The sequence below is a fragment of the Bidens hawaiensis genome, unplaced genomic scaffold (assembly GCF_021521415.1).
Source record: "Bidens hawaiensis isolate Kalapana, Puna unplaced genomic scaffold, B.hawaiensis_p1.1 tig00015452_1, whole genome shotgun sequence".
NCBI classification, from domain to species: Eukaryota; Viridiplantae; Streptophyta; class Magnoliopsida; order Asterales; family Asteraceae; genus Bidens; species Bidens hawaiensis.
In genome coordinates this window covers 217,822-244,926 of record NW_027492382.1, presented here as the reverse complement: position 1 = coordinate 244,926, position 27,105 = coordinate 217,822, and the positions used below count along the sequence as shown (strand labels likewise).

Here is a 27,105-nt window from a genome sequence, read left to right as displayed (position 1 = left end):
GTTACCCGGTTTTAAATGGTAAGCGCGCAACATGCTAACTTTTTAACTAAAAAAAACTATAGCAATATCATAATCAAATTAAAGATAATAAAATGCTCGTTTTTATGATGTATTTTTTTGAAAGAATATTAACGTGTGAAAAAATTATGACCGTTAAAAAAGTTGTGGGGTAGTTAGTTTTGAACTAAGGGTCATATGTGTAACTATTATTAAATTTTACAAAAAAGTAGTGAAGTTGAGGGACTAAAGTTTTAAATATATATTGAAAAAATGGAAGTTAAGTAATATATTTGTGAGTAAAGACCTTAATACCCGTAACTTCAAAAATTTTGATGCATTATATGTTGTATATAAAGCAATGAGTTTGATACCTCTTAAAATTTAAAAGATATCTAACTCATGCTTTATATATAGTATAGATTTATTGTATAGTATTAAGTACCATTTTATTTTATTTATACAAATAGTAACTTTTCATTTTTATTTAAAATAACTATTTGTTTAAAATAAATATATATATCCTGCTCCTATTATTATAAAACCCAATCTCATTCACAAACCAAACATCATGAATATTATTACTTTTAAAAAATTAGTTATAAACATCAATGAACTTATGACACGCTATCAAAACAATCGTCAAAAATATTTACTTTAAAAAAAATAGTTATAAACATTGATGAACTTTTTATAACACGCTATCAAAATATCTAAAATGCATCCCATGTAACATTTCAGTAATATATATATGTTAAAAACCAACATTTCATACTCACAATAGACACTATTCATCAATTTGTATTCCTGGTAGCCTGTAACTCACCTTAGTCCACCAGTTTGTAACATTCACCTTCTCTCTCTTTCTATCTCACAACCACCGTCTCTATAACATGTTCTAAATTTCTAATAATTGGGTAATAATCAAACATATACTATAATAAGTGGTATTTTTTATTTTTAAATTTTTAAGTAAAAAATAAAATTCAAGAACATAGAAATCCAGTGGCAAAGTAGCATTAAATCAAGATTCCAATATGCATACTAGCAAGAAGCAAACACCCTATACAAGTTCCATTTTACCTAGTACCATTAATTAACAGGGTATTGATAGACCCTTGTGTTTTCATTTGACAATTCTCACAATTATAAATAAAGAGTTACAAGGATTCAGCAAACTGAGGAGCACCCAAGTCTAGATCTTGTTTCATGACACAGTTCATGAACCATTCATTACTAAATGTTGGTATCCCATTCTTTATTGCTAACAATGCTTCTTCCATGTTGTCTTCACTTGCCACATATATGATTCTTGTTGAATCCTTCACTTTCTCGAGTTTCCTAATCACCTGAACTTGTACAAAATTTAAACCATTAAAAACACGTCACGATAACTGATGAAGTAACGATAATGAATCCATTTAGGTACAAAACTAATTGCTTAAAAAGATAATTAACATTTTTTTAAAACCATCTAAGTTTCTCAAATCATATATTAAGGTAGCATTTGACCATGTTGACTTTTTTCTTAAATTATTTATATAATCAGAAGAGAACCTACATTGCCACCAGCAGACTTTACAATGGCTGAAAGAGTATTAATGGGAGGCTGCACATGAGCTGCAAGACATACTTGATAACCATTAAGAAAACCTCCATTATTGCCTCTTGCTCTAAGTACTGTACTTTTTAAGTCAACCCTGTACTTTGACTCATACTCCTCATCTTTTAAAATATAAGGCATTTCATCTGCATATATTAAGACTTAAGAGACCAGAAGTTGTTGTAAATCATTTTAAAAGAATATAAGAACGCCAAAAGCCTCATGACTCACCTACAAATCGACCTTCTCTGCAGCTTTCTTTTAACCAAGCAGATGATATAACCCAAGCTCTGCAGTGGACCGCGTACAAAACACAGGTTTAATAACTTGATAGTGTGACAATATTCAATATTCTATCTATAACAACTTATAAGTTATAACTAACCCTGAACAGAGAGCAGTACAAAAATTTAACGTCTTTCTGACTTTTCCAGTTATTACATGCGTGCTAACTCTTCCATCAGACGTAACCGAGCCACCAAGATCCTCAATTATCTATCATCAACATCAACATTAAAATTAACATTAACATTAAATAAAGAGAATATGAAATCATGAAACCATATTACCTTTGTCAGATTTGCTTTCTTAGCATCATCCACAATGTTCATCAACATGATTTTATAGCAGTTTGATTTTTGAGTATTGTCCATGCTCAAAGAACCGCCAAGTTTCGGTGTAAAATCTGACAAATCTTCATCCCCAGAAATGGTTACAGAGCTAACATCCATACAACAATCAGTACTTTTATTATTTCTTGAAACACAACCACTATCTGACTGACAAACAATCAGATGACTGCCCTTAACTTTCTTTGACTTTAGTGAGGTATGAGAGGCCTCCCACGTCCTCTTCTTTGCACCTGATGAAGAACATGCACAATGTTTTGCATCACAGTTTGTTTTAAATCTCATCTCATCTAAACTGTTTCCTGTATGTATGCCTTCCAGACTGCATAAACAAACTGGATCCTGCAAACCTATTAGAGGAATAAAACCGTGTAAATTTGTAAATGCAGATATCGGTTTATTTCAAATATAAAATACTCACTTTCTATCAACGAATTATTTTTCAATACTTTTTCATCTCCAGGCTTAAAGGGAGAAGACAGGTGCAAAGTGTTTGCAGAGTTATCTAAATGTTCCTTATTTAAATGAGCAATCATAAGTGTTGAACCACCAGGAAAGCACAAAGCTTTCCTGATATCTGCTTTAATTGGTAACTTTCTAGCTTTACCCTTATCGTCTACTTTTCCAACTGATACAAACCCCTGTCATAGAAACGTTGAATCAGCTAACAATACAGACATGTTAATAACTAAAGATAACTGTTTGTTTGAAAAGAAACCAGATACAGATGGTATATGCTTGTTACCTGTTTGACCCAAAATGCTTCAGATTCCACATCAGCCCAGCAAAATATGGAGTGTACACCAACACTCTGCAGTCTTTTCCTCATTTCCAAATATGTGAGCTGGCCAATACCCTGTAAGTTTCTGAACATGTTAAGTTTGCAAGACTCTGGTAATTACAGTTAAAATATTAAAATAAAAACTAAAATGGCAAACTTATGTATTTACAAAAGTAAGTTATAATGCAATAATACAAGACCTTATGTTGGTAAACAGAACTGACAGCTGCAAGTGGAATCTCCGCAAATCGAGTATCAGCTGGGATTATCTGAAAACTCATTGCAGCAATAACCTGCAGATAGAAATTATAAAAACATAACAAAAATATTTTTATATTGCTACTACAGATAAGATGCACAGAGGAAACAAGCAGACGTTAGGAAAACATATTCACCTCTCCAGGACCGTTCTCAGACTTGGATTTTAAAACCAGTGTGCAATATTTCCTGCACAGATAAAATGATTTACTATTACAAAATAAACACTTGGTATCAACTGCTATCAATTAACATCTACATGGAAGCAAATAACTTTACCCATTGGATACACATCTTTCAAGGAACATGGACTTCTTTCCAGTATTTGCAGCATAGTTCATTGAAGGTAGTTCTTTCACATATAAGGTTAATATTTCCTACAAAACATGAGCAACCAAAGAAGATATTACAGTGCAGATAATATACATATCACACACATCTAGACCTTGTATTTGTTATCCAAATCCATTTTCAAGTGTTGCTTTGACAAAGTTTAAGAAGTTATTGTTCATTTAATGTTACACTATTAAATGAACTAACAAACAATACACAGAAGAGAGTGTTTATGCATATATGTGAACGTGTGTTTGTGTGTGTGTGTGTGTGTGTGTGTGAATGTATGTGTTTGTGTATAGAGAGAAAGAGACGAGTTACCTGAAGTAGGGACTTCGATTGACCATCAGAGTCCTTAGGGTTAACAAGCACAAAGAAATACCCTGCAGAAGTAAGCCCCCAATCAATATGTGTATGTGACATATTTGCACACCTTGATGGAATAAAATTTTTACAAATGCTTCATTTTATGCAACACAAAACATATTTGTAAAAGTGTTGCGCCCTGATAGGGGTGCAAACGAGCCACGCCGCTCACAAGCTTCTCGAGCTCGGATCGATGAAAATCTCAAAATAAGCCAATACTGTATGTCTATATGATATAGCTAGTTCATTAGTTAACTCTAAAGAGCTTTCATAGTTTTATTAAACTTATTTCTAGTCAATTACTGCAATATCCACAGGAGTAGAGGTGGACAAATAAACCGGTTAACCAAACCGACCCGAAATTCAAACCGAAGCCATCCAAAACTGAGCAAAAACTGTCAAAACCCGAACCGAAACCAGTTTCAACCCTAACCGAAACCGATTTTGACCTTTATTGACCAAACCGAACCGGTTTCAACCCAAACCAGAAACCGGTTTGTGCACCTCTAAACACAAGAATGGAGCTATAAATAAACAAGTTATATAAAGAAATTACCGTTTTCAGCGAAACTAGATTTTTGAAGATCATCATTACATTCTTTACCAATTGCATCCTTCACAACTGCCACAAACAATTAAAGCAATCATCACTCAGCCACAATACAAAAACAGCCCTAGAATATGTATCAAAATCAAACTATTTAAAAATCAAAAGAATACCAGAGATTACAACTTTGGAGTTTCTGGAGAGAGATATTTGAAGGCTGTTTTGATTGGATTCAGTTTTGAAGTTGTTTGCTTCCACAACCACCTCACAGTTTCCTGACATAATAATAATGATAATAATAATAATAATAATAATAATAATAATAACATTACATGTAAGCTAATTAATTCTAGGGTTCTATAGGGAAATGAGGAGCTTGATCTCTTAATTACCTATTGCGATTGGCGAAGAAGACGACGAGGGTTTCTTTCGAGCCATTGATGTGTTTCTGAAAATTGAGTTGAGATCGGTTTGGTTTCGGAGGCGCTAAATACAACATTTATAACGCGGGAAAATGAGGGAATTTAAAGGGATATAAATTTTTTTTATTGGAAAGTGAGTAGAAAAATTCGTAAATTTGGGATTTTGTATTTATTTTTGTAACGGTTTCCATTTACAAGATATGTGGCATACTAATGAAATGTTTTTCTTTTGGCTATGCATTTACGACAGAAAGATACGTGTCACCCTCTCTCTTCCACGTCAGTCTATCATGTCTTTCTGACTTTCTTTTCCGTCTCATTAAAAAGTGTATCTCTTTCTTTTATCTCTACTCTCCTATCACTTTCTTTTTCTATCCATCCCTTCTCTCTCATCCTCTGGCCTCTGCCTCTCTCATCCACGTCTACCCACGGATGCCAACAAACTCCCATGTTAGGCATGCTCTAAAAGTTGCTTGTGTTTTACTTTTTTTTTCATCAACTGATATATTTAAGGTGACATTATATTTGAGGTTAGTATGTTTCTGAGGAAATGCTACGAGTGTCCTGTTCTTTTTATTTTTCTTTTATTAGTGCGTTGGTGTAAATAGTTTGAAAGGTGTTGCACCAAGCTGAATTTTTGAGAGATGGAGATGGTGGTAGTTGGTTTGATAAAGTTGTAATAGATTAACTTTCTTAATAAGCTTGTGTGTATTCAATGTATTGTAGTTGAGGCGTGTTTGAATTTGTCAATTTGATCTATTTCATGGTATATCAAATCTCTACCTTTGTTCGAGCAATTTTAGGGTATATCAAATCTCTATCTTACCAGTATTCGTAAGATGTTTTGAGGTGTCTTCAGTCTTATGTATTATGTCATTATGGATTTTAAGTAAACTTTCTCATTAATTTTAATTTTAAAATAACATTTTTTTTCACGGAAGCAACTGTTGCACTAATAAAAAATTGTGAGTTTTATCTAATATGATGCATTGACAAGAGTTTCACAATATGTGTTTGTTTTAAAACTAAAATTGTTGACCTGAAACTGGAACTGAATTTTTATTTTTTTTCACATTACACTTTCCTGAATCACCTTTTTTTTTCGTTTAGTTTCCTTGGCTAAACAAAAGAGCAGACAGGTATGAACAAGGCTATTGCCTAAAACACGAAGAAAGCTTATACAGAAACTAACATACAGACAATTTTTTGTACATACTCGAAGCAAACCAAACCAGAGAAACCTGTGAAGCTAATTACATTCACATTGGCTCGATTTTCACAAGCTCAAACTCCTAACTGTGTTCAGCCTCTGCTTCTAAACCTATAAAAACAACCATAACACATGTCAGAAACCAGAGTCCAATGACATTATTATTTATTACATTTGTATGTGTCACAACTTAACACTTGAGGGCATTTAGTTGTAAGCAGGTATCGCAAACGCATTCACTGTTTCCATTTCAGATGAAATCAAGAACTGCTCATATTGTGCTTCAATTGCTAAGAGCTCTTCATCAGTGTCAATGGAATCTGGCAACATATCATTAATGTCAGAGCTGTCATCTGTGTTTCCGAACAAACCATATTCACCCTGCTGCTGACTCATCCAGTAGTCATGAAACCATGTGGAGGTTTTCACCAGCTGCCACCATTCTGGGGAGAAATCCTCAACTTGGCGAACAGATGCCGGAATGAACAATGGGGCGTCTGGATTGAGAGTAGACCTCTGCGAAACCAACGCCATTACAACGATTTCGGTTATAGAAAGTCGCCTGCTAATTAATAATTAGTTAGTTATATAACAACCATAATAACTAATTAATGGAGTCCTTGAATAGATAAATCATCAACAAGATAATACACTACAAGTACCACTAACAACTAACAAGGATAAAGTAACATTTACACATTCGGTGTTTCCGATCAGCAAATGCATTCTTGGATCATTTTTCAATTCAACTTATAAACGAGTAATAAGAATTAGGTCGTGTATATTCGTTCTAAAAACAGTCAAAAATACATAACAGAGGCAACAAAGCCCAAATAGATGATCAAAACATGTTACTAAGCTTAATCTCAAGCAGAATATCATTGGAATCGAGTCCGGTGACTTTGACAGTCAAATTAGTCATTGAATTAGTCTAAAACATTTATGAATCAATTTCAAATGCAGCATTATCCATTATGTCATTATGCAGTGAAACTAGATTCATATACAGTGAAGTTAAGAAAAACAATCGGATTAAATCTCAAATTCAGTAGAGTTACCAAAATCTCAAACCCTAATTCATCGACTGTTACGAAGATGGAGTCCATTTGAAATCAAACACAAGAAATTAGGGCAAAATTGAAGAGACTTGAATACGAACCAAATCAACGGATCGTATATGAATGAATTAAATTCGAGTGAAACAGAAACAGTAACAATTAATTATATTATACCTTTTGAGAAATGGAGATAAAATATGTGCAAACAGATAGATAGGATCCGGAAGGTTATGGTTATGGTGATGGAAGGAGGGTGGAAAGATATGTGGTATTTATAGGGAAGGTATTCGGACCCCAAACCGGATAGGTTCGGAACCGGACGACGCAATGGTCAAATGGTCAGCAGCAGGCAACGCGTGTTAAACACCGTGTGTATTGATCTGGTGAATGGACGCGAGTGATGCAATGGCGTCGGTCGACCTGGATCGAATGGACGGATGAGAATGAGATGATTCAACACGATTCGTGTAGGCTGTAATAGCATGTCGGACCTCAATAAGATACGATGACTTGTTGTACTAAACGCGAACACGACACGATAACTAATTGTGTGATTCGTGTCATATTTTTTTCAAACACAAACACGAACCTGTTTAGTAACATGTTAAGGCTTGTTTAAACATACAATAAATAATACATATTTAATGAAACAAAAATTTTCAAAAAAAAAAAAAAAAAAAAAAAACACAAAAGCCTTAACCAATACATAATCCATAACATATCTGAAACAGAAACCACAATCCTTAACTTACATGAAACAAAAATCACAAATCCATAACATACTTGAAACAAAAACCATAGAAGTATATCATAACATCAATTAAAATATAATAGTGGTAGTGGGTTTTAACAGCCATGAGTCAAATGTCGTATACATATTTTTATGTCGGTTTAGAACTTTAGGAATGTATATGTATTTACTTTTTTAATTTAAAATCTACACATGTTACTAACATGTTAACATGTTAACAACTATAGATGATCTCAAAGAGCTCACTTACAGTAACGTACAAGCCATATGAAATATCTTAGTCATGGATGGGTAATCCAATCGTTATAATAGTTTTCTAACTCTATCGAATAAAAATCCAATTACAATGCAAAATTCATTTAGCCCAAACCATGTCTAGTGACATTCAATGCGGAAAACAGTGACTAATTATGCTAAGTCATAAGTATCATATGTACAGGTCTCAAGCCCTCCTATGAGCAAATGATACAAAACAAAGTTGCTTCGATGTTAGTGTCATGATAGGGTTGACGATAAACAGGTATTGGTAATTCTAATCTCATGCATGAACGCAAAATGGTATCTTGCATATAGTTATGGCTTTAAAATAGAAATTTGACCGAGAAAATCACAAAAAACAACTATTGTTTAGTGTGATTATAATGATGCCAGAAAAATTTAACGGATTGCCTACGTGACACCCACTAATTTTAGAATGTTGAAAAAAAAATAATGGAACCACCTGGTTTGAAAAGACTTTTTGAAACTCGGGAACACACATTTCATTATTTGTTTCCCCTTCCATTAATGTAACTTAGAAACACAACACTTCACTTCTTTCTCCGTTTACTTTCTTTTCTTTCCATTAGTAAAACTTGGAAACACGGAATATCTTTAGAAAAAGTTTATATAGTACACTAGTCATTTAATTATTATGCATATTAGATTTACATATTGCGCTATTATATTGTTTTGATGTTAGGTTACCCGGTAGACAGACTTTTGTTAGTTGGTTGATAAAAGAAAATATTCCTCTATCCATAGAAAAATATCTTTCCTTAAAACAGATTAAAAGTGAATTAAGATTACAAGTGAAATTGTTCTAGCATAACATTATCTTTTTTGTTAGCGTTATATCATGCGTTTCTTGTTTTTTGTTTCTTTTCCTGACACGAATTTCTCTTTACTGAATAGCAGCAGACTTGTAGGTAAGGTTAAGAACAAAGATCTTGTAGTTGCTCTCTCTATGACTCGACCAAAGCATCATAAATTTATCAAATGTTTTCGACTAATCAAATTTTCGAGGCTGATCCCTCGTCTAATGCAAGATGTCAACTTTCTAGATAAGTTTTTAATGCAGAATAACCAGTTTCATATGTACAAATATCAGGAGATCAGCTAACAAAGCAAGATCTTTAACACCTGGATAACAAGCGCGAACAAAACTACAACAATTAATTATATCCAATACATCTGGGACCAACATCAATCATCATATCCAGAAACTCATTCATTCTTCATATCACTAACATCGTCGGGTCTGCTGGCATCAGCATCGCCATCACCATCTTCAGAAGCTGAGCTGGCATCCGCCTCCTTCTCGGGGCAATCAAGTTGCACACACTCAGCAACCGCAGAAGGCGAGTTGTTAATTTCAGAATCATGGCTCCTATTTGAAGGTGTCAAATTTCCCCTCTTCACAACATTAAAAACAATACAATTATTAATCATCTCAGGCTGCAAAAGATCACCTTCAGCAACCGTTACACTCGTATGAACTCTATTGTTCATATTATTCGCAGTGTCCCTGTGTTCAGATTCTAAATCAAAGCTTGCATTCGAGTTTTGATGATGTGGCATTGCCTTATTGATCTCCAAGTTCTGAACAAAGTCAACAAATTGGTCAGCTGAAGCCGTCCTCATCAACGGTCCACCGGATCTCGTCCAAGTATTCAACTCCGCAGTTTCAGATTCACTATCACTTCCGTCATGCACATTATGATTAAACCTCCAGTTCCGGCCACCAACGTGGACAGAGGGTGAGGGTGCCATGTCAGCAAGGTCTTCTAAGGACCCAGTTGAGTTCTCTCGGGCCATGCAGTTCCAAGATGGGATTCTTTTGGATGCATTGAACCGGCCCGTGGTGGTTAGCCCGTGAGTTGAAGCTGAAGCTGAAGCTGCTCTTTCTGCACTTCTTTTTAGCATGCGCATGTGGTTGAGAATTGCAACACACTCATCGAGAACGAGCTCGATCCCACAATTGGCTTTAATGGCTGAAAGCTTCTCCCATGTGCATTTCCTTCCTTGGTTTACGGCTTTTTGAATCTCTAAGTTTGACGGGTTCCTTATGATTTTTGAGTACTGAATCACATAAGCATAGTTATATTTAGTCCAAGTAAGATGGCAATGTTTTGTTGGCTAAAAACTTATGTTTGACTATTTTTAAAGGAGACCATTTCACCCAATAGGCCAACAATAATCAAGTTTTGCAGGCGTTCAACTAAAGTCACTGAAAAGTTATTTTGTCAAAGTCACTCAACTTTCACTAGGTGTTCCAATCTTGTAATTTTTTTATACATGCTAATATCTTTTAAAAATTAAGTGACCTAAATAGAACATAGTGATTATTTTTCAAACTAACCTGATGTAGGAATAAATATGAAGAAAAAAAATCACTAAACATAACCAAGTTTCATAGTTTTAATTTAAATCAAATTGGAAAAAAAAGATTCACTAGATAGTAACCAAGATTCATATATGTTTCATTCGCCTCATTTACTCAAAAAAATAATCATTTACAAAAAATATATATATATATATATATTACAATATTGTAACACATAATGAAAACTGAGTGGCTTTAAAAGAAAAAAACAACTTACTTTAGTAGGACACAATGAAAACTTGCTTAATATCGTGTGATGTTACCTTTAAAGGATATTAAACTAGCTCAACGGACACATGTAGGTATATTAATAACAGAGCAAAACCGGGAGAAGAGTGTAAAAATAACCCTAATGCGCGCATAAAATTAGAAATCAAATCGGATGTAACTTTCTTGAGATGATTACTTCCAAAAAATGATGAAATCTCCATAAAAGATTATAAGGACACACCTGAGCTAAGGTAGCAGGCATCACAATAGTGACATCGCCCTCCCAATCTTGAGCAAACAGCTTCGCAAGTCCACCTAATGGGAACCCGAGTTCCAACACCTGGTTGCATCGGTACTTCACCTCCATCTCAACTAGATGAGCAAGCTGAAAATATAAAAATATATTTAATAAAACTAAATAATATACTACCATAACGAATTGAATAAAAAGGAAACGAAAGCACAAACCTTTGCGGCAAACCTTCCTCCATAAGCTCTCACAACTTCTTTGATTCTAAGTAGGGGTGAAATATGAGGATTTGCTGGACTCACTATAAAATGATTCACATTAAACAACTCTTTCAATTGCATCATGGGTAGATCTATCTCCAAACTACCATCCCTCCAACGACGTGTCGAACCCCCATTGGCTTCATCCGGTCCCCAATGAAACGGTGGATGATATGGCACAATCTCTCCACTTCTATCCTTTGCCATAAGCTCCTGAGCTTCAAAAAGACCCGGGAAAGCACACGAAGCAGTAACCGCACTCCATATAACCACGTGAGGTGAAGTCAAGTAGTTAAGACATCTTGGAGGCTCATGCTTTCTTGGTGAGCATACGGTTATCCCAAGAACACGACCCGTCATGTCATAAGCTTCTTGAAAAGTAAGATTATTAGTTAAGTTTCTTAATAGCACTTGTAAGCATCTAATGTCGTGTAGAGCGCCTAATGTCATAACCCTCTTGAAAATACTGAAAATCCCGCCCATTTGACCGAAAAACTGAAAAGAATCGTATGATTCTTCAAAGAAACTTTGAAGCTCGGGCCACGACTTGGTGGCAATAATAGAACAAATAATGGATCCGACACTAGACCCCGCAATTATCCTAGGCAAAAGCTTATGTTCCACTAAAGTTTTCACCACACCAACATGAAACGCCCCGAGAGACGCGCCGCCACTTAACAGTAAAGCCGTTCTTCCAAACGCATGTCTCGTCTCGTGCATAAACGCGAGCCTTTCTTCCAAAAGAAGCTCTTCACAGTCAGAATCACACGCCATTCTCAACTGTGTTGACACCTCATCAATGTACTCTTTTATAAGCTTTGGCACTTGATGTCTACCCTTATGAAGCTCAGGGTTACACATATTCCCAAGATTCCTAACCAAATCAGCTCGCATATAAAATATAACATCTCTTAAACACCCTTCTTGGCGACGGTGCCTTAACTCCTCAAGCTTGTTCCTCACAAGCTCTTCATCATAAAGATTCGACTCATTCGCCCTCGGCGTTTCCTTATCCAACATCTTAGCAGCATGCGCCCATTCCTCATACGTCACGGCCGCCCTCATCATATTCCTCCAAAACTTCCTCTTATACGCCATCTCAGCTCTCGTTTTCACATTCGTACACCGCTTAAGAAAAAAAGCCATTAACGTAACCAAAAAAGCAGTATCCCTTGCGGATTGCGCGGGTGCAGCCACGAGATAGCCGGCACGACATTTCCCGACACATAAGCCCTAATTCTACTAAAGTAATAAGTCAACAGATAACTAATCTGATGCCTCAGGTGTGCCATTGACTTGGAAAATAAGACTTTAAACGCTAACGCCCGGCCGATAATCGTCGACGGCCCGATCGCAAAGGCGTCAACATTCGCCTCACTAGTTATATCCATACTGTATCTAATTTATTAAGCAATTAAGCCCTAATTTGTGTTGTGTTGTGTTGACACCTAATTAATCTGAATTTGTTACAGCTAAATATTAGAATATAAACGAGTAATATGATGATACCGTAGCCGCAACAATTAGGTGAAACGTGTCTTCTGGTTAACTCAATAATATTGTAATCGTATTGTGTAAGTCTGATGATTGCAGATAGATAGATATGATTGTGGATAAGACTATAAGAGCAGTGTAAGAGTAAAATCAGATAACGAATAAAGTTTTGACATATTTGGTGAAGAAGCTAGGTTAGGTTAGGCTGAGGGGTGTGGGGCGCTGACCGGGGCGCTAGAGCCCCTCCGCTCGCGCCTCGGGGCGCTAACCCCACACCACCGGGGCGCGAGCGCGGAAATCCAGGCAGGCGTGAGCCTGGTCGCGGGAGAAAAGAGAGAAAATGGACGTTGGGAATGGAGAAATAGCCGTTGGGACCCGGGTAAATTAAAAAAAATATATATTTTTTACCTAAATAATACCTCATTTCATCTATAAAATACCTCATTTCACCCATATCAATCACCACAACTTCAAAATAAAACCCAAAATCAACCCATCTTCTCAACTTTTTTTTTTAAAATAATGTCGTCGTACTCGTCTGATTCCGACTCCTCCAAAGAGGATGATTTGCTTCTTCATGTGGGGGAGTTTTGACCGCAACCGTGATCGATCTCTTGCAAAATCAAGCCCATCAACCTCGACTCCCGAGGGTTAGAGCACCACCTCGTGATCGTGATCGATCGGGTGCTAACGATACTTTGATTAAGCATTATTTTAGCCCTCAACCGGTATATGAGGAGTCGGATTTTCGAACTCGTTTCCGAATGAGCAGACAATTGTTCATGCGTATAGCAAGTGATTTAGAGGCACGGTATCCCTTTTTTCAACAAAGGGAGGATGCTAGGGGTCTCCCCGGTTTTACCCCTCTTCAAAAATGCACGGCTGCTATCCGTCAATTAGCGTACGGCATCTCGTCGGACGCTTTGGATGAGTATTTACAGATGTCGAAAAGGGTTGCACGTGAATCCCTTCATTTTTTCTGCCAAGGTAAAAAACATTAATTTTACTTTTTATTAAATATTTATTACATTTTGTAATATATATTATATGTTTATAGATTATTTTATATACGTAGGAGTCATATCGACTTCATAACATAGCAAATATCAAGAGCCGTGAGATACACGGGGATCTTCGACATGAGTTGGTTGAACATTTGTGGGCGAGGCGACCCGATGATCTTGTATTAGATTAGTGTTATTATTAAGTATTATTGTTTGTTTAATTTTTAGTATGTTTTTTTTTGTAATTTGAATTTTAAAAAAAATGTGTGTTTTTTTAATAATTTATAGGTTTTTTTAATAATACGTTGTTTGAATATATTTATAAAAAAATAAAAAAAAAATCGCTGGAGCCCCTGCTGGAGCCCCTCCACACCAGGGCCAGGGGCTCCAACGGAGGCTCCAACACACCCCTTATCCAGTTTCTCTCTCTGCCACACGTCATAATATTATTGGCTGGAGCCCCCATTAGAGCCCCCCCACACCCCTTAGCCTTAGGTTGGGTTGGATTACAGTGGATAGAACCCCACCGTATGTATGCGGATATACGTTTTATAATTGAATTCAATTGAATCAGACAAATTAATGGTAGATATTTTATTATATAATAAGTGTGTGACACAATACACAAATTAAGTGACTTGGTAGTTGGTACTAGTTTTATGCTTTAAGTTTAACAGATTGTAACTTAGATGCATGGTGTTGGTATTGAAACAAGTATGAGTTTCAACGATAACTTTTATTATTATTTTTGTATAAGATGATAAAATATTGTATGACAATTTTGTCACATAGACTGCTTATCTATCTACATTTAGATTGTGTTTATTGGACCACTTTATAAAGATGCTAAAAATAGTACTACTACTACCTTTTCATTTCTCATCTTGTAGTGACTATGTTGTTAGTGACGTTTTTTCATAACCCTGTATAGATTGAAAGTTACAACTGTCCTCCATTCATTTTTCTAGTATAAATGACAATGTCCAACAACATCATACTCATGAGTCTGAGTCGGGACTTGTCATTTTCTAGTATAAGAGACCTAAGCTTGTGTGTTTGTTTTGAGATGAGACTTGATAGGCATACCATAAGATGTGCTTATTCTATTCCAATGTCTATGTACTTAGTTCATTCAAACTATAAATCATTAGTCCATGAATGCTAGCATTTCTAATGTTATTTGTGATATGCATTGGTGCACTTATCAAGCTCAAGTACGATAAATTTGTACCAAGTGAATGACTTACTATTCTATGACACCAATTGTTAAAGCATTATCAAAGATTCGCCTCTAACATCAAAAAACTGAATCTGAAGAACCAAAAAGTTGAATTGATGTCTTGATTAAATCACTCACATTTATACTTTTATTAATATATATATATATATATATATATATATATATATATATTCTAGTGTTTTGCTTGCTTTTAAATTAGTAACTTCAGAGTTCAGAACTCAAAAACATGTAGTTGTATGCACACTTACCTCTGCGTTTATGCTCAAATGACCCGACACATGTGGAATTTTTGTTCACTCAAGAAAACAATCAAACGTTGAAACTAAATTGAATCAAAGGTTGTCATTGACTTCTAAATGAAATTCTAGAAACCATTAGTCCATAAGGACCAAAATTGTCGAAACGACAAATGAAGTTCTAGAAATCACATTTGGGACCACTTTATAGTAATCTATTTTATTGGTATTTGTTGCATCATGACTTGTATATTCATTATCCTTGTAAATGGTCGATTTTAGGGATGAGCAAATTTGGTACCGATACTAATTGGTATTGGAATTGGTATCAATTTAGTATCATTGGTACCGAATCGGTACAAAAGTTTTGAGTTTCAAGATTTGTACGATACCGGTTTTTTCTAGAATTATTACCTTCGGTACCGGTACTATCCCGGCACTAGTATGGTACCGATTGGTACCGAATCGGTACCAAAGTTTTGAGTTTCGAGATCGGTACGGTACCGGTATTTCCCGAATATTTACCTTCGGTACCGGTACTATCCCGGTACCAAGAATTTGCAATTTTCGGAATCGGTATTTTTGTTACCGGTAACGGTCGGTACCCGTATGGTATCGAGCTCATCCCTACTGGATGACATTAGAGTAGAGAATTATTTATTTTTTTTATAAAAACAATAAACAAGGTTATTAATTTAGAGTTTTTAAAAGTTAAAAAGCTTGTTAAAATGGGGTCATCTTATCAATATACTATGGTTCGAGTCTAATAAATTTGCATATTAGTTTTTGTGTTAGGATATACAATCGAGTGAAACTCGAATAAAAAAATCAAAAAATAATAGGTTTATAATAGTGAAGACACGTTCTAGACCTTTAAACTTTTTAAGAAAACAATACGTCAATAGACTTGTAATAGATATGAGGTATCATGTATCCAAACTTGGGTTAAGTATGTGTGTGTTGAGACTTGAGACTAATAAATGTAAAGTGATTTCATAACCTAGTTGTTGCGGAATATTTGTAGGGGTAATTCTCAAAATAGTCCTTTTAAAGAAAAAGATTATCAAAATAGTCTTTTTGAAGAGAGAGATTCCTAAAATAGTCCATACAAACTTATCTCCAACGTGACATTGGTAGTCATGATGTGAGATTTGTTAACCACTCATACTGAGACACGTGTAAAGGTTAGGCCTGTTCACGAGCCGAGCTGAGCCCGAGCCAAGGCAAGCTCAAGCTCAAGCTCGGCCTGATATTCAATCGAGCTGGCTCGGCTCGATATTCAATCGAGCTTGTAGGTTCCTGACGGATCGTACACGGGATGTCTCTAACAACGCAGGTGCGGAATCCCTGCGTAGATAGATACGAGTGTAGAGTATGTAGAGATCGAACACGCAAGCAATAAACCAACCACGTTATATTGATAACAAACACGTGACCCGAGGTCACTGTTACAGACTATGACACGAAACACGTTCACTGAACAACTGAAACAAAAACCTAAATGACCAACACATAAACTGTTCCGCTGAACAGTTTATATATACGACAACTTCGCCACAGGCGAAGTTGTCAATAACTTCGCTGATTCAACAAGTTCGCCATAGCGAACTTGTTGACAACTTCGCGTATTACACAAATAAACATAATCAAAACTTAATTGCATTACAGACTCGATTACAAATGCTAGACTATGAACTACTGACACACATGTACCAACAGACTCCCCCTTGGCAGTAGCTTCATATCTTGATCTTCAAATCTTGAGTCTTGTAATCTTACATCTCTACGCGTGCGCTCCTTCTCTAATACATACCGATACCACCCGTTGATATTTCCTAGCTTGATCCTTCCAAGCAGGAATGTAGAAGATCTTCTTCTCGTTGAGCACTTTCAGATCAGCCTGCGATAGATTAACAAGATGCATCGGGTCGTAAACCCGAAGTACTTCTTGTTCATCCTCATCTTCCATTACCGCCTCAGCTGTCTCACAATCCACGTACCACCATTTTAGATCTTTGAGCACGTCCTTGGGCATGAACTTCATCGGTACTTCTTTAAGGCACCGGATCGGTTTGTATTTCATGACCATCCAAGGTTTTCCATCAACTCTCAGACCTCTATCCTTGTCTTCGACAAGTTTCCCCTTTTGTGGTTTCAGTAGCTCAAACTTTTTCTCTTTAACGCACTCTTTCCACACGATCTTCGCAATGATTCTAGCCATGTTGTCTTCACTTCTGTTTACCAATCCCAATCTGGCTAAATCTTTTACTTCACATTCTGGCAGTGTGTTTAGAGATCTCAACTTTCTCTGGAAGTACTGAATGCCATCGTATCTCTTGATCACGAAGAGCCGCAGCTGCTCGTCGTATAACCAGCAGATAATACCTTTCTTGGCTTCCGCGTATCCCTTAATATTGTAACTTTTTCTGAACATCTTAGGGACCGCCGGCTTCTTCGTCTTTACGAACCAGTGGGCACAACCCTCCTTCCATTTCGGTTGTTCCTCCCACTCAGCATCTTCCTCCACGTTCTCATCACCCAAACCTGGTCTCTCAACCTCCGGAATCTCATGTTCCACGGAGTCATCAACAATCTCACCTTCTTCCAACACGTTTTCAACCGTAATCTGCTCTCCAATCCTCTCGATCTCATCAACTGGCAACACATCATCTTCAATCATAAACTCATCATCCTCCTCATCCAACTCTTTCAATGCGTCGATAACATCTTCAACATCAGCATCATCATCACCAGCTACCACGTCGTCACCAGCTGCATTTGTAGACTCCCCCTCAGCTGTGGAAGCCCCAAGAGCCTGAGAGGTTCTTGGCAGCTCACCACCTGCACCTTCCGGTGCATTGGGATCATCGTCATGATCTTCTCTCCGTTTCGTCCTCAACTCATCTCCCCTACACGTCTTCTCCCCCTGAGATGCCAAGAATGCCTTGAAGGCATCTATCACCTTTCCGTGTTCAACCAGGAGGGCTGCTTGTAGTCGATTGGATTCCACTAGGCTCTGAATGGTCTTTGTCTGATCAGCAACAATCTGCTCTAGTGATGTAATCCTCTCGGAATCTGAAGTAGGCGTTGGAGTTGGCGGGACATCAGCAGCAGAAGTGACCGCAGGTGGTACACTTGGTAACCCTGCAGTAGTAGTGACGGTCGACTCCACAAATCGTGCAACCACCACCGGTGTAGTAAGCGATTGGGGTGGTAGAGACACAACTGCTGGGGCCGACGTCTCGACAGCAGTAACCTGTGCTGTAGTAGGAATAAGAGACATACCAGACAAGGCAGGTGGAGCAAAACGTACTAGCCTCGAAGATTCTCCAGCTCCGGAACCCATACCTGTCCGTTCTCTTCGTGAACGTCTGAGCACAATCTGCACCGCCTCCTCTTCATCAATTTCGTCCTCATCCTCGTCTACCGTTCTCGGCCTCTTTCCCTTAATTCTCTCCCGAGACACCATAAGTCGTCTCGCTTCAGCAAACGTTTCGTCTAGATCGGAGTCAGCTACCGAAGTAACTGCTCTAGTAACATCCACAAACTGAGGACCCGAGACATCCATATCAAACACACCCTGTACGCCAAAGGCAGCAGCAAGATCAACATCCTCAGCAGTAGACACAGCAGGAGATACCGCAGCTGGCACAGCAGCAGAGGCAACAGTAGATACAACAGGCGCAGCTGATACAGCATGTGGTGCTGCCGCCTGATGTGGCTGTGGGTCTCTGAACTCGTCCCCTCCTGCAGGAACATACCCCGGGTTGATAAGATACCCGAACAGTGGAGTATGCCTGGGACGCAGCTCAGGCTTGCTACGAGTGCTCGAGGTGCGGCACTGAGCAAAGATACGTTTTGTCACGCATTCGACGTATCTTATTGGGCGTCTTTGCGGTAGCGACGGAGCGACATGATTCAAAATCATTTGTAAGAAACGCGGATACATAGTGAATCGCTCGCGCGCCACAGCCCTTCGCTGACGATCAATCTCGTAGAAAATTAGCTGACTAAAAGAATATCTGCGGTTGTAAGTCAGCGCTATCATGGCCGACTGCATCGTCGCGCCCATCCCATCTGTTCCTGCCTTCCTGCCGGACATGCATACAATCAACACATGCATCAGGAAGCGCCACTGATCCAGCAGAAACCCTTTCCTCCTCTGCGAGTCCCCCAGCGGACCCGAATAACCCATCCTCAAATAAGCTCCATCCCGGAAAGGAGCTACGAACTCCGTTGGGTCATCTCTTGTTTCTTCACCGAACTGCAGAGCCAACCGTATGTCTTCCGAGGAAAACTGTATGTTATGACCATTTACGGTTGCTCGCATCACCGGAGGCTCAGGTCTGCAATCATAGTACACTGTCTGCCAAAAGTCTTCAATGTTAGGCAGAGAAATGGGCAGTGTATTTGTGAGCGCGTGAAAGACTCTTGATCGCAGGAGAAACGTGATAATCTCCCTGTAGTCTTCTACGCCTCGTGCGTCTGGATCTAAAGTGATGTACTGGTTATGTGCTGGAAAGAATTGTCTTTGATCATCACCGTCGTCACCACCAGCACCTCCAACAGCAGCCATATATGCACAAAACAAAACAAGTTAGAGAACAGTTAAGCAAGTAACAAGTTCGCATTGTACCACGTGCGAAGTTGTGATTAAACCTGTACAGGCGAACTTATAGGTGAGGCGAAGTTGGGAACAACTTCGCGTCAACTGTAAGTTCGTCTAAAAACTGTTAAGTAAAATGGTATAGGCGAAGTTGATGATAACTTCGCCTTATCACAACATCGCCACTGGCGAACTTGAGTTCAAGGCGAAGTTACGGATAACTTCGCCACAGGCGAAATTAATCTCCTGGCGAAGTTGTGGATAACTTCGCCTAAACCTTAACTTCGCCTGAATCTGAAACGGCGACTGTTCAGATTCAAAGGTTTAGATCCGATGTTTTCGGACCGATTTGACGATCCCGCAGTGAAGAACAACATAGATTAATGATATTGAGACGTAAAGGACGTCCATGAACACGTAATACTCGGTTGAAAAACTAGGTTTTGAAGGTTCGACGACCCGAGGTCTCGAACCGGGTACAACTATAAAGAACGAGTATGTTTGGGAATGATATTGACAACACATACCGTGAATAAACACTAGAAACAGGAAACAAAGATCGAAAAACGGAAGGTAAACAATATCGCCGGATAATACGGTTTCTTGATTTTTTTGTTTATGTTCGCCGGAAATTCGAAAATATGGTACTGTTACTGTTTCAAAAGTCCTTATATAGGGCTGAGTTGGTTCAGGCGAAGTTACGTTTAACTTCGCCTAGGCGAAGTTAAGCACAACTTCGCCGAATTCAACAACTTCGCCCGTAATTTCAAAATCAACCCTTTAAGTTTGAATAATCTTGCAGTTAACATTAGAAGTTTTCAAAAAGAGTTAAACAAAAATGATCATGTCCAAGTAACCAGTTTTACAATAACACAACTACAAAAATAGAAAAACTTATAAAAATTTTAACGAAATAAGGGATCAAATTTCAGTCTAGTCAGGGACCACTATGTTTTAGAAAAAATCCTAACAGGAATCATACTAACTATGTGACTGTCACTTGGATCCGTGTTTAGCTGTATTATGACATAGAGAAACAGGTTGTAAGCATGTAAATAATTTAAATGGTTTTCATCGTTTCTGTGATACGGATTAAGGTTCAGTTAAGCTCAAAATTTTAAGTTGGCAACAACTCAGAGATAATGATGTCTTCTATCTATTCTCCAAGCGTATTTGGCTATACCCAAGTCACCCCGAATTGACTTCGACCCATAGTGTCTGATTAACTTGTATATACTCGTTGTCTGCTTCCCGTTCTTTTCTTACTCCAGAATTGAGAAGTCTTGATTATTACTATGTCTCATAAGTAAAAATATACATGTATAATAATTTTTTTTTTTTTTTTTTTTTTTTTAGGCCAAACATTCTTATTGACTTCGGAGTACTAAACCACTGCAAGTCCCGAATCTGGATCACTGCAGTGTCTTGAAATGCTTTCTTCACGGGAATCAGAACACTCACGGGCTCGTGTATGACTGGGTAGTCGCTTTTCTGCCTATCATTCGGAAAGATATGTGTGAAGACATACAAATTTCTTAAGGAGTTTCCACGTAAATTTGAGTAGTTTAAGTTAGTATCACATACACTATTACGCACCATAAAAATTTACCATGACATACAATGACTGGTCTAAAGCCTTTTAAGCCTAATAACTTCACTAGTTAAGCACACACAATCAGTATATATATCATTTTCCAAGGTTGGATCAATTTTCTGTTAAACACAGCAAAGAACTTCTTACGAAGTATTAGACTTGAAAAGTAATTTCATTTCCCTATAGAATTTTGATTTCAATCGCCCCGATCACGTCAAAGTCGTCAGGTAAACGGCTATCCTGAAGATCTAATGGATCAACTGGACCGACCACATACAAGTATGTGTCCTTATTACTAAGAATGACCGACTAATTTTCAGCAACTGAAAGAACACATGTCATAACTGCCCCGGTCACTTTCAGTCTTCCGGTTAATGGCTATCCTCATTCTCTAAGTCGAAACGAGGACCAAAACATATCCGAGGATATGTCCATCAAACTGAGGTAACCGACTAATTTTAAGCAATAATGACACAAAATTTTTAATAAATTTTTTTTTTTTTTTTTTTTTTTTTTTTAAACAAACACAAAGGCCTGGTTACTCGGGATTGATCATCCCGTTCAGCTCAATTAGGTTTTGAAATATGGATTTATCAAACGCTTTTGTGAACAAGTCAGCAAAATTTTCAAGTGTATCAACTTTTTCGATCTTGATCAGTTTCTTCTCAGCACAATCCCGTATGAAGTGATGACGAATGTCAATATGCTTAGTTTTACTGTGCTTCACGGGATTGTTAATTACTGAGATGGCGGCAGTGTTATCAATTAAAATAGGAGTGAGTAAGAAATTCAGACCATAGTCGCGTAATTGTTGCTGAATCCACAAAACCTGAGAGCAGCAGTTGGATGCTGCCATGTATTCAGCTTCGCATGTTGAAATTGCAACTGATGTCTGTTTCTTGCACTGCCAGGAAACTAATCTTCCTCCAAGAAACTGACAGCCTCCTGTGGTTGACTTCCGACTCTGATTGCATCCCCCATAATCAGAATCTGTATATGCCACCAGTTCAACGTCTCCTCCATTCGGGTACCACAACCCCAGCTTCGGCTTGCCCTTGAGATACCGTAGTATCCTCTTTGCACCTTTCAAATGAGATTCTTTCGGATTTGCCTGAAAACGTGCACAAAGACAAACAGCAAACATTATATCAGGCCTAGAAGCAGTTAAATACATTAATGAACCTATTATTGCCCGATACAGAGTTGGGTCCACATCTGCGTCACCATCTGATTCAGCACCCAATTTGTGATTGACGCAGATTGGAGTATCATATGGAGAACTGTCCTCCATCTTGAATCTTTTCAGCACATCATGAACGTACTTCGTTTGATGAATGAACATCCCATCCTTCTTCTGATCAACCTGCAATCCTAGAAAGAAAGTTAGTTCACCCATAGCACTCATCTCGAATCGTTTCTTCATGACAGCTTCAAAATCCTGACACATGGATACTCTTGATGCAGCAAAAATGATATCATCCACGTAGACTTGAACCAGTAGGAAGTCACATCCTTCTCTCTTCACAAACAACGTACTGTCAATCAATCCCCTTTCAAAACCATTTTCCAGCAAGTAGTCCGATAACGTTGAATACCAGGCACGAGGTGCCTGATGTAGCCCATATAACGCCTTGCTCAACCTGTATACGTGATCAGGAAAGTCTGGGTCAGGAAAACCCGGAGGTTGCTCAACATACACAACCTCATCAACTTTCCCATTTAGAAACGCGCTCTTCACATCCAACTGAAATACCTTCATCTTTTTAAATGCAGCAAACGCCAAAAACAATCGAATCGCTTCTAACCGGGCGACAGGAGCAAACACCTCATTGTAATCAATACCCTCTTGCTGATTAAAACCTTTAACAACCAGCCTCGCCTTATTTCTTACGATAATTCCCTTATCATCTCTCTTACACTTGAACACCCATTTTGTGCCTATAGCATGCACATTTCTTGGTTTTTCAACCAAGGTCCAAACTTCCATTTTCTCGAACTGAGCCAACTCTTCTTGCATGGCCTCGACCCACGAGCTGTCCTTTAAAGCCATTTGATAATTCTTTGGTTCAATTTGGCTTATAAAGCAGGAGTACAAACATTCATTCATTATACCCATTTCTTTTATGCTTGTAAAAACACAGGTGTGCTCATTCAAGCTACTTCTGGTTTGTATACTAGAGGACACATCACCTATAACGTTCTCCAATGGGTGATCTTTGTGAATTCTCGTGGTCGGAACAGCACCGACATGTAAATTGTCTTCCAAGTTTGAAGAGATCTCATCTATGGTTGTTTCTGGCTGAGAGTGAAAAGGATTGATAAACCCATCTTCAGTTGAGGCCGCAGGGGTATCGATAGGGTTTGATGTGGAAGGTTGAGATTTCTCAAACATCTGATGTTGCAATAGATTCTCTTCCTCATCAAGTATCATCTTCGTCACAGCTCTTTCGTCTTCCTCAGAAATTTCCAAATCAGGTACGTTAAACGACTTAAAAAGTTTAACATAGTCGAAAAGCTCAGCAGGTCCATTGCTTGGTTTTGGCGGTTGGTAACTAGTAATGTCGGTGTTACAAACCACCTCCACCTTGCAAGTCGACGTATTAAAGACCCGTCTGTTGGGAGTCCCAACAACATAACCGACTAGGATTCCCTCATCGGCTACTTCACCAAATTTCGAGTTAGTCTTCAAAATCGAACAATGAGACCCAAATGGTTCAAGACCGCACAAGTTGGGCTTCCTTCCGTGCATAAGCTCGTAACAAGTTTTTCCAAGTCTCTTAACGGTTAACACCCTATTCAGAACATAGCAGGCTGTAGCAACTGCTTCAGCCCAGAACATCACAGGAAGCTTCGAGTCTGCCAGCATAGTTCTGGCTCCTTCAATTAACGTTCGGTTCTTCCTTTCAGCCACTCCATTCTGTTGCGGAGTATACGGAGCGCTGTATTGATGTTCAATTCCCTTCTGAAGACAGAAGATTTCCATTTCAAAGTTCTTGAACTCTGTCCCATTGTCACTTCTGATGAATTTAACTGATTTACTCATGACGTTCTCAACTTTTGTAATTAGATTCTTCACCATTTGAGCCGTCTCATCTTTCGTTTTCAGAAAATATACCCACGAATATCGCGAGTAATCATCAGTGATCACCAAGCAGTAAGAGGTACCTCCTAGACTTTGTACATTCACGGGACCGAAGAGATCCATATGAAGTAGTTCTAGAGTACCGGCAATTGAGTTAATCTTCTTGGTGAGATGGGATTTCCTGTGTTGCTTTCCCTTCTTGCATGCTATACATTTGTCTTCAAAGTTAAAACTTTTTAAGGGAACGCCCATCACAAGCCCATTCTTGACAATGAAGTTCATCTTCCGAAGATGAATATGTCCCATTCTCCTGTGCCATAATTCTGATTCTGATTCGCTTGCTTTTGTCATTAAACAGGATTCTCCAGTGGCCATTTCAGTAGACCTCATATCCATCACATATGTATTCGTTTCACGTGGAGCTTTCATTACTATCCATTCGTCTGGTATTTGAAAACCAGGCTTCAAAACGATCGCCTCATTCTTTGTGAAATGGACAGTGTAATCTTTATCACAAATCTGCGACACACTCAGCAGATTGTGCTTTAATTCTTCCACAAAATTTACATTCTCAAGTGTCATTCTCCCATTCGACACAGTTCCTCTACCAGTAATCCTACCACCGCTCTCACCAGCAAAACTAACTCTTGCTCCCTGAACAGGTTTTAAATCTTGCAACAAGTGTTTGTTGCCTGTCATGTGCCGGGAACAGCCGCTATCTACAATCCAAAGATTGTTGGCAGCCCTGTTCAACTGTTCCTGCACAATAAAACAAAGAGTTAGAATCTTGGGACCCAAGACCAATTGGTCTTGGATCGATACGTCCCGTACCCTGGCATTCTCAAGTTAGCATCAGGATAATTTCTGTAAGTCCTGTAAGGGAATCTCCTTGCAGATTGAGGGTAAAGCCTCCCAAACCTTTGAGAATTGAAAGTGTTATATCTTGTGGTTTGGTTGTAAAACTGAGGTCTGTTTTTATGAAAACTTGAATTCGTCACATTTTGGCATTTTGTAAAGTTTTCATTTTTAGCAGTATCAAAATGACGCTTATACTCAGTTTTGTTTGACTTCACACCTCTGAATCTCGGCTCCAGAGGGCAATCTGCAACTAAATGCCCTAATTTGTTACATCTAAAGCAACACCGACTCTCCATTTTCTTGTCAAATGTTGGTTTGGATGTAGAGGCAGTGTTACCAGCCGTTCGTCTCACATAAGGTGGGACGTACGGATTGAGTGGAGAACTCTTTTTAGAAACTTTATTTTTATCTCCATCGGTGGGTAACCCTACCTTCTCTTTTGTCTGACCAGATTCGGACAACTTATCCGAATCCGATGAGACTGGACTTGAAACAGAAATATTCACATTAGAAACAGGCGAACTTGTTTCGCCACAGCTAACACTTGGTTTTACACTTGTAATCTTGATTGGAGTTGTCTGAGGAACTTCGAAATCAACAGATTTCTGAACACTCGGATTATAAGTATAGTTGTGGTTAAAGGGTGGTGGAACTTCATTATATCCGATTCCTCCCCTCTTTGCAGAGGTACCTGGATCACTCACGAGGTGATCAAGGATGGCCGAGGAATTCCGGAACTGCTCAAGTTTGCGGTTCAGTTCCACCACCTTCACCTGGTGGTCAGCAATCTGTTTATCTCGATCAGCAATCAATTTTGTTTTTTCCTCTAAAACTTCATAACTAAGATCAATTATTTCAATTTTCTCAGCAAGTTTAATTTTTAAGCTTTGAATGTCTTTTTCACATGCTTTTATTTTAATTTTATAACTCGTTTCTCTTGCTTTCGTAAAATGGTGATCTTCTTTAATAGTTTTAAAGTCAGCATCTAAACGGACATACTGATCAGTTATCGTTTTAAGTTGCTCAGACAAATTCTCACAACTAGTACAAATATTCTTAGTACTTACCTCGGAGCGATTATCCTTGTCATCTGCCATGAAAGCTGTTTCTTCTTCAGTAGCTTTCTCAATTCCATCAACCTTCTCACATTCTTTAACTTCAGCCTCAGCCATGTTCGCTTGCTCACCAGAACCACTTGAATGCGAGTTCCAGTTGTACTCACCTGCTTCTCTGGTCAACATGGCGTTAATCTCTCTGTTAACTCCAGAGTGTTGTGTAGGCCGACCTTGTCCTCGTTCAACCCTCTCATTTCTGCATTCCTTGGCAAAGTGCCCGTACTGTTGACAATTATAGCACCTTACCTTGGATTTGTCGAACCCGGGCCTACCACCAACAAACTTTCTCCCAGTTTTGTTCATAAACCGTTTTACACGCCTCACAATCATTGCCATTTGCCATTGCAAATCCATCTCCTCCAGATCATCAGCATCGATCTGGTCGTAATCCTCATCAAGAGCAGCAGGGTCCACAATCTTCCCCTGGATGTAGTTTTCATAGGAAGCAATAAATGATGCATAGACTGCAAACTGCTCTTCAGCAGATTTTACACTCATAGGCATCTTGGAATAATTATTGCTTGAGGCATTTGCAGAAAAACCACTTGAGGATGCTT

General features: G+C 38.2%; 1 protein-coding gene and 1 pseudogene across 2 annotated transcripts; both read right to left on the bottom strand.

Moving 5' to 3' along the window:
- Positions 1 to 1,064: 1,064 nt before the first annotated feature.
- LOC143549249 (uncharacterized) lies at positions 1,065 to 4,968 on the bottom strand. Its single transcript, XM_077040192.1, has 14 exons — positions 4,907 to 4,968; positions 4,688 to 4,789; positions 4,524 to 4,589; positions 3,923 to 3,984; positions 3,548 to 3,645; positions 3,406 to 3,457; positions 3,211 to 3,303; positions 2,975 to 3,085; positions 2,651 to 2,870; positions 2,170 to 2,579; positions 1,986 to 2,095; positions 1,832 to 1,890; positions 1,559 to 1,746; positions 1,065 to 1,346 (listed from the first exon to the last, which is right to left on the bottom strand). The coding sequence occupies exons 1-14, from the start codon at positions 4,950 to 4,952 to the stop codon at positions 1,158 to 1,160; spliced, it is 1,806 nt and encodes a 601-aa protein (XP_076896307.1). The 5' UTR covers positions 4,953 to 4,968; the 3' UTR covers positions 1,065 to 1,157.
- A 4,222-nt stretch (positions 4,969 to 9,190) lies between these two features.
- On the bottom strand, positions 9,191 to 12,746 carry LOC143549248 (triacylglycerol lipase SDP1-like; annotated as a pseudogene). The gene is made up of 3 exons (XR_013138111.1): positions 11,278 to 12,746; positions 11,051 to 11,194; positions 9,191 to 10,295 (listed from the first exon to the last, which is right to left on the bottom strand). The product of XR_013138111.1 is annotated as a triacylglycerol lipase SDP1-like (transcript).
- Between the last annotated feature and the right edge of the window lie 14,359 nt (positions 12,747 to 27,105).

Excerpts from the sequence above, each read along its gene's own strand:
- LOC143549249 (XM_077040192.1), bottom strand. The coding sequence starts at position 4,952 with ATGGCTCGAAAGAAACCCTCGTCGTCTTCTTCGCCAATCGCAATAG. Across the intron at positions 3,086-3,210 it reads GTTCTGTTTACCAACATAAG|GGTATTGGCCAGCTCACATA; the intron begins GTCTTGTATTAT and ends AGAAACTTACAG. Across the intron at positions 2,871-2,974 it reads AAGCATTTTGGGTCAAACAG|GGGTTTGTATCAGTTGGAAA; the intron begins GTAACAAGCATA and ends TTTCTATGACAG.